The sequence below is a fragment of the Abrus precatorius genome, unplaced genomic scaffold (genome assembly GCF_003935025.1).
Source record: "Abrus precatorius isolate BTA unplaced genomic scaffold, Abrus_2018 Scaffold3, whole genome shotgun sequence".
Taxonomy (NCBI): domain Eukaryota; kingdom Viridiplantae; phylum Streptophyta; class Magnoliopsida; order Fabales; family Fabaceae; genus Abrus; species Abrus precatorius.
Window position 1 is genome coordinate 10996707 of NW_020874373.1, and position 8816 is coordinate 11005522.

An 8816-nucleotide genomic window follows, 5' to 3' on the forward strand; every position below is an offset into this window, starting at 1 on the left:
GTAAGCAGCGTAATAAGTTTTCTCTTGAATTTTATATTTTATAATATTATAATATCCATCATATTTTAATTTGGATTATTCAAATTTTGATAATATTTTTTTTAGAGTGAATGAAATGATAAAACTTTTAGAGTGAAGATGGAATATTTGTAAATTAACTACTTCTATATGTACACACAAAGGAATTACGAGATCAAATTGGGGAGCTAATACTATGGGTGTTATTTAAGAGTAATTTTTTTATTTTAAAATATATATCAACTTAGATTTTGATAATGAGGTTTCATTGAATTTTTTATTATTTAAAATAAATTTATTATATATATAATTATTTACAAAAATATAAATTTTATTATATAATTATTCAACTGTATATATATTTATTTTAAAATAAAATAATTATATATTACACGATTAACTAACTCATTTTAAAAATATATATCAATTTAGATTTTAGCTATGAGATTTCATTACATTAGTTTTTCTTTGTCAAATTTAGTGACAATGAATGCAAGAGAGTCCAAATATATATACTAATTTGCCAAATTGAAATAAAATATTTTCTACTTTAAAAAAATGAATTTTATTTTTCATACAGTTAAAGAATTACATTAATAACACTTCACACCAATAATTAAGGACTTCATTAATGCAAAAAATAATAATTAAAGTTACATGACAGTGTGTTGAAAATTTGTTTGTATTGTTTAAGAACTAAACTAATGATTATATATAAATATATATATATATATATATATATATATATCATTTTTACTTTTAAAGGAAAAAATAATTATTAAAGATTTTTTTTTATATATACAAATTTATAGCTTTACTCTTCCCCTTTATTCCTCAAGTCTTTATTATGGCACATTTTTTTTCGTACTTCTAGAATAATGTATGGTGTTATCTTGAAATATAAATTTTATTTTGCTATACGTTTCTTTGTCACAAGAGAAAAGGCAAAAGGCATTGGCCTCTATTGTGATTCACGTTTGTCTTCACCTCATCCTTATAATATTGAAACAATTTTACTCGAGCACAAAAAAAATGTAAAAAAGTTATAGACCAAGTTTTTTAATAAATTTTTTGACATGTTTTATTGCATTTCTTTGGAACATCTTTGAAAATAATGATATTTTTCCGGTAAAATATTAATCACAATAATATGATGCATATTTTTTTTATTACTTCGTTAATAATACAAATTATAGAAACTTTGAGAATTGTCAAAAAGCATTCATAATATTTATTAATTTAGAAAAAATAAATATTATTTCAAGAAGTATACAAAATAAATTAGTTGTTATTTCTCACAGGGATGGGTGATATTGCTTCTGGAGTGGGCACCATATTATTGGAGAAGCTTGCAACCAAAGCTTATAAGGAGATTATCTTGGCATGGGGTCTCAAAGATGATGTAGAAAGGCTTCAAGAGTCTGTGAAACTCGTCAATGCCCTTCTTTTAGATGCTGAAGAAGACAAGCAATTCAAAGACCAAAGAGTCACCCGATGGTTGCAACTACTTAAACGTGCATTCTATGATGCAAATATCATATTGGATGAAATTGAGTGTGAAGCAAATACAAATAAAGTAATCAAAATCCATGGATGTGTTGCTCAAAAGGTGCGTCAATTTTTCTCATGTTCTAATCCACTTGTATTTCGTGTCAAAATGGCTCACAAAATTAAGGACATAAGAGAAAAGATTGATGAGATTGCACTCAATGGAAACAAGTTCGGTCTCATTCAACGTTCTACAAATGGCATGGCTCTCCATAAAATGTTACCATGGAGGGAGACCCATTCTTCTCTACCTTCACGAATAACAGGTAGAGATGAAGAAAAGGAATATATCATAAGTTTGTTGATGAGTGGACCATCACAATCACAAAGCAAAAATGTTGATGTCATCCCAATTGTTGCAATGGGAGGCTGCGGGAAGACCACACTAGCTCAGTTGGTGTACAACGATTCAAGAATAGCTGATCATTATGATTTAAAATTGTGGGTCCATGTGTCACAAGATTTTGATGTTAAGAGAATAATATCAAAAATTGTTACACAAAAAGATGATACAAAAGGCAAAGGCGGTGAAGACATGACCTTAGAAATGTTGAAAAATCTTCTTCATGAGAAATTATATGAGAAGAAATTTTTACTTGTCCTTGATGACATTTGGAATGAAAATGCTAAAAGATGGCATGATCTACGGGATCTCCTGTTGGATACAATTGGTGAAAGGAACAAAAATGATTGCAAAATCATAGTGACCACTCGCAGTGACAGAGTTGCTGATATTGTGAAGACTGTTACTAAAATCAACTTACAAGTACTCCCAGAAGAGGAATGTTTGCAGTTATTTTTTAAGTGTGCCTTTCAAGAAGAGGGGGAAGCAAATCAACGCCCCAGGCTTCAAGAAATTGGGAAGGAAATTGTTGCAAAGTGCAAAGGGTTGCCACTAGCCATAGTGACTTCAGGGTGCATTCTTAGGTCACAAGAAGATGAAAATGAGTGGAAAAGAATCCGAGATAGCGAGATATGGGAAATAGATCATCAAAAAGATGATGAAATATTACCAGCATTAAGGCTAAGCTATTCTCAATTGCCATCTCCTCTGAAGCAATGTTTTTCTTATTGTGCTCTTTTCCCTAAAGGTCATAAATATTATCCAATAGAATTGATTCCAATTTGGATGGCACAGGGACTCCTCCAACCCACGAATGAAAATGAAGATCCAGAGTGTCTTGGAGAGTTATATTTCAGGCAATTAGTTTCAATGTCCTTCTTTCAATTAGAAGATCAATTCGACTCACCTTTTGGTCAAGAATTTTGGAAACATTTTGGCTATGATTGTTACAAAATGCATGATCTGATCCATGATCTTGCTATGTCGACGTTGCATGGTGAGACTACAGTGATGAGTAGTGCATCTACACATGTCAATGAAAAAGTGCGACATATATCATTTTCAACCATCCCAGACCAATTGCTTTCGCTATCTCTCAAGAGAAGCAAGGTTCAATCATTTGGAAATTGGCACACACAAAGATATATCACCACGACAGAACCATTTGTAAAGTGGATCTTTAAGGAATTCAGTTACTTAAGGTTGTTGGATTTGAAATATTTGGCATTTCAGTTCCTGCCTGATTGCTTCGACAAGATGAAGCATCTGAGATATCTTAATCTGAGTGAATGCTCTGAGTTGAAAAAACTCCCCAACTCCATTTCCAAGCTCTATAATCTCCAGACTTTAATTCTTGTTGGCTGTGACGCACTTGAAGAGTTACCCAAAAACTTGAGGAACCTTATCAACCTTCGAATTTTGATGATTACTGCACAAATCACAAATCTCTGCTTTGTAGATATAAGGTTCTTCAGTTATCTTCAGATTTTAACAATTTTCAGTTGTCATAATTTAGAAGTCATGCCGTGTGATTTATCACATTTGGTTTCTTTGAAGAAGCTGGTAATTATGGGATGTGAAAAGCTAGTTCGTTTTGAAGACGAAGTTGAAAATGAAGGAAGAGGGAAGCAAAATGAAGTTGCCAAGGAAATGAATCTTCAAAGATTTGCTATTGCTGGATCGCCCAAGTTGATCAACTTACCCAACTGGCTTCAAAGATCTGCCAAGACTTTACAACAAATTTGTATTTGGGATACAAGTTTAACAGCATTGCCAGAATGGCTTCCAAATGCAACATCACTTAACAGTCTTTACATTTTAGATTGTGAAGAGTTGTTGTCACTGCCTAAGAATATGGATCAATGTGGAAGCCTTCAAAAGTTAGGAATAAGGGGTTGCCCAAATCTGCGTGAAAGGTACAAAAGGGATGTAGGCCCAGAATGGAGCAAAATAGCTCATGTCCCAAATGTCTATGTAAGTTTCTGTTAATTTTCTTCATCCATTTTATATCTTTGTTGTTTGCATATATATCTCTCTTTAATTGCTTTCTATGTAATTATATATATTATGTTTTTCTATTTTGATAAAAAGAAATAATCTTATTTTTCTAACTTATTTAGTGTTTGAGCCATCTTAGTTGATAACTTTCAATATGCTTTGTATTTGTATAATTGCTAAAAATTATTTATATTTTTTATTGTTTTTTTTTTCTAATAAGTAAGAATTATTGAAATTTTTATACCATGTAAGATGGACGGAGATGAGAAGTCAACAACAACATAAGAAGAATCTGGTGAAAGTCTCCTTTAGCTTGTAACCTTCTTTGTTTTCTTTCATATGTAAATATAAGTGTGCGCAAAAGTACTTTCTTAAGTATGTATTGATTAAGTCTTCATATTTAAACTTATAATTGACTCATGTTATAAGATTTAAATGAGAATAAGTGTGCTTATATTAAAAAAGTTTGTCACTAATTATCTTTTATTAAATATCTAATAAAAAATTGAGATCATAAAATCTAACTTTTATGTTCATATATCTAATTTTTCTTTTTTTTAGAAAAAAAATTATCTATTTTTATATTAAAAATAGTATAAATAAATAAAAATAGAAATAGATCTTCTTTCCTAAATATTATTGTTACTGTAATATGTCATGTTAAGAAGAAAATTTATTAAAAAAAGTCAATAAGAAAGCAATTTTTTTTTAAAAATACAAACAAAATTATCAACTAATTTTACAATCATAAATTAATTTTAGTGTACGAGTATCTCCATATAATATAGACAAAACTCGTAAATAAAAGGTTCATACATTAAATTTAATTAAAAATAACACATAAGTAATCTATATATCATAATTTTAAAAAAATCATAGATTAATTCAAACAATTTTTTTAATTTAATTTTAGAATTGTTAATATTAATGAAAAAATACGATTTAAATTGTTACAAATATTGTAAAAATATTTTAAACTAGCACTAATTTATATATATTGTCTTGATTGTTACATTTTTTTTCTTAAAATGCTATAACTATGTATTAGTAACTTGATATATTTTTATGAATCAAATAGGATATACAAATTTGTTATACCAACTTTCCATTCTTAAAAAATGTTATTTTCTTACAAAAAAAATTATATATATATATATAATTTGTAACACTCTAAAATTTTAAATTTATAAAATGTATATTTTATTTCTAATAATTTGAAATAAATTATCAAATTTTTTTGTGTAGGGTGAACTTTACTATAGCAAATTAATAAAATTTTCTTTCTAAGAGATTTGTGTATACAAAATTTTCATATTTTGTAATATTAATGGCACAATAGTACTAAAAAAAATTATAAATTAGAATTAAGTATTCTCAGTAAGAAACCTAAATATATTACAGATATCAAATCTAAAAATTTTTACAAACTATTCATCATAATATATGAGACTTAGAATCATATTTACTAACTAAAATAATTACATTATCTGAACAGATTTAAGTCTCAGAGCAGTTTCTAAAACACAATCCAATAATGAAACTCCAATACTAGTCGATTCCACGCCAGCTCTTTATCTCTATTAGATCTTCAGAATTAAGATCATCATTTGACCCAAGGTAACGATCACCTGAATCAGCTGTGACTTCTGTGTCAGTCACATGCTCGAAGGTCCATCTAGACAGTCTTCCGAGATGGTCGTGGTCGTGATATGTGAATAGATAGGTGATGGCTGCTGGAGTTCTACCAATACCGCTATAGATATAAATACATATGGTCTAGTGTATTTCATTCCTAGGAAAATAAAAAAGGATACTATAAAAGAAATCCATTTTTAACATAACAAAGGTCCTAGGCACATTTTCAACAAGAACAGCAAACTTAAAATAACATACTCTTTGATATTCATTAAATACATAATTAAGTATATTATTTACTGAATTATCTATTAGTCTAACTCTTTCCTCAAGCTCCATCATCCTGTTTTCCTGAAAATATTAGTAAGGATGAGCATCTATTCTATCATTTACAAATCATTTTATCACAAAATCATAGTTTATAATATAAATACAATATATTCATTTTCACACTTATTCATATTGCAAACATATTCACATATACACAATTCAACAATTTGTTATACATTATCCATTCTCTCATTCCAATACACACTTCCTGTGCACTATGATCACAGATATCGATGTCTCTAGCATTCCTTGAAGTCTTACTCAACTAGGTAAATAGTCGCCATGTAGTCCATGCACATAGATACAACGTATACAATAGTCGAGCCCCTTAGCAAAGGTATAGTCAGGAGTCTAGTCAAGAAATAAGTGTGAGACCAAGTGGCACATTTGCTCTCAGAAAGAGTGTGTACGCATATGCGAATGTTGCTCACCATTCTATATTTTCCCAAGATTTCTCATTGTCTATGGACTTTATACCCCAATGCATCTCTGTAACTATTCACATTAGATCTAATCTATATTCGACACTTAGAGCCATTCTCCAAATTATTTCTTTTTCCCACTCATAAGATCATGCTTAGTAAAACACTTCCAGACTAACTCCGTTTCACTTATTCCACTTTTTAATATATTTACAATTACTAAATCCTTCAAACCAATATCCCACTTTATTATAACATTTCATCCATACATATTCTATAAAATCACATCATAATCACTTAGCAAGTTTAATAATATTTCACATTGAATACTCATCATATAATGCCTACAAGCATATAACGACTAATTAGTTTAAACAATCAAATAAGCATATTTCAACCATTATCCATGCAATATATACTCTTCAACCACATATTTTCATGAAATATTCATGTTACAGTGCTCTAATGAGCACAAAATAAATATTGTGATATAACAATAAAATAGAGTTCTCATTACCTCAAAGACAAGTTTACGTAGAGATATTGATGAAGATTAGATTTTAACTATGGAAGTTCCCTGAATACCAAGAGATATCCATAAGGAACGAAAAATGAAAGAAACGATCAGAGAAAATGAAATTTAATCCTGAGAAACTTACTTGGAATCATTTATATTCAACGTCCAAGCTCAGACTTGAAGAGTAATAAGAGTTTTTGAAGCTTTTCTCTAGAGAGAGGAATAAAGCGTTCAGAAAAATAGTAGAGGAACCTGAGTTTGAAATGAAATAAATTTCTATACTGGAAAATTTTTAAATACTTCTCAGTCTTGCGTGTTCTCGCTTGAGCGACAGAGATATCGCCTAAGTGAGATATGCAGATAGTGGTCTTGTCCAACATTTTCTTATGTGCTCGTTTGAGCGAGCTTTATCTTGTCTGAGCGAGATAACGTCTAGAGAGTAGAATGTTTTTTCCTGTGAATCCTTGCCTGAGCAACCTATCTCGCCTGAGCGAGATCTCAGCTCGTCTGGACGAGATCACTCTTGCCTAAGCAAGGTGATAGTTGGGCTGAATTTATCCTATCTCGCTTAAGCGAGATTGCCCTGAAATAACATATTTCTGGGCGCTTAGTCTCGCTTGAGTGAGATTTACCTCACCTGAGCGAGAGTCCCTAAACTAGAATCTTTCTAAAAATCCTTTATACTATCTTCTAAATACACTCTAATTTTACTTAATATTAAATAAAACATAATTTATTGAATAATAAAAAAGAGGGTGTTACATAATTTAACTTAATAAGTCACTCACTAAATAACTTACAACTTTAATATTTATTATATAATAGAGAAGAATTAGTATTTTAAACAATTTTTTAGCATACATCTAAAAAATATAATAAAAATTTATATATGATATATTTTATTCTAAAAAATGGATACACTAAACACTAGATTGTGTAGGATTATATATCTTAAACTAGACAAATAAAAAGAAATAACAAATCCTTCTTATATGATTAAATCTTACAATTAGAAATTAGAATTAAAAAAGTAATATAAAATTATAATTACAGTAGATATAAAATTATTTATTCTATTCCACTTTATGATTAATTATCTATTTAGTACGTACATCACACAATTAATTGATCATGTCTTAGAATTGAAAATAAAATATTAAGTTTTGTTTATATATTTTAGCGCATGATCCGCTAAAGTTGATTACTGACCTCAAATTAGTTCAAATAAATTGAATAATTAGTTTTTCAAGCTCAAATTTAAATTACACAAATTTTTTATTTTATGTATTTCAATGAAACTAAAACCTAAATAAACAAAATAAATATTTAAACAAAAATAAAATGAAAGTCACCTAATAATAGATAAATATTAACTTAAAAAAAAAAATTTTAAATGCAATTTTTCTTGTAAAAATGTTATATTCTTTTGCCGTAATCTATGTTTAGGGTTTAAAATTTAAAATTTAGAATAATATTAATTTTCTAAAATCTGAATTCATTTTAGTAGTAAGATTTAGACCAAGACTGACCCAAGTAAATACACCTCTTGCCTTACGCTTTTTTAGAAATAAATTTACTTATTAATATTATATTTTTAAAATAAATAATAATAACAATAATTTATTAATAGTATTTAAATGTTTTTTAATGTAAAATTTAATAATATTGTTACTTATTATCATATAAATACTTAAAATAATAAGTATTAATAAAAAAATATAAAACTATTAATAAAGAAAATTATACTAAATCATGATTTACTAATCTTATTATATCATATTGATTTAATTTTTTAAAGATAAATTAGTTATATTTTTTTAAAAATTAATAATATTTTAAAAAATATTAAAGCTTCATTTAAAAAAATATTAAATTATTTAATTAAATAATTATTTACTAAATTCGTATCATATATTTTATGATATAAATTTGATAAAAAATTAATTAAAATAACTTATTTTAATAAATTATATTAAGAATATTTTATTGATAAACTTAAAATTAT

The 8816-nt window shown here is 27.7% G+C and overlaps 1 protein-coding gene across 1 annotated transcript; it reads left to right on the top strand.

The window, feature by feature from the left end:
- Positions 1–1321: 1321 nt before the first annotated feature.
- LOC113862169 (putative disease resistance protein RGA4) lies at positions 1322–3898 on the top strand. The gene has a single exon (XM_027495293.1). The coding sequence runs from the start codon at positions 1322–1324 to the stop codon at positions 3896–3898; it is 2577 nt and encodes an 858-aa protein (XP_027351094.1).
- Positions 3899–8816: the final 4918 nt, after the last annotated feature.

Bases quoted from the DNA above. Each gene is read 5' to 3' on its own strand.
- LOC113862169 (XM_027495293.1), top strand. From the start codon at position 1,322: ATGGGTGATATTGCTTCTGGAGTGGGCACCATATTATTGGAGAAGCTT.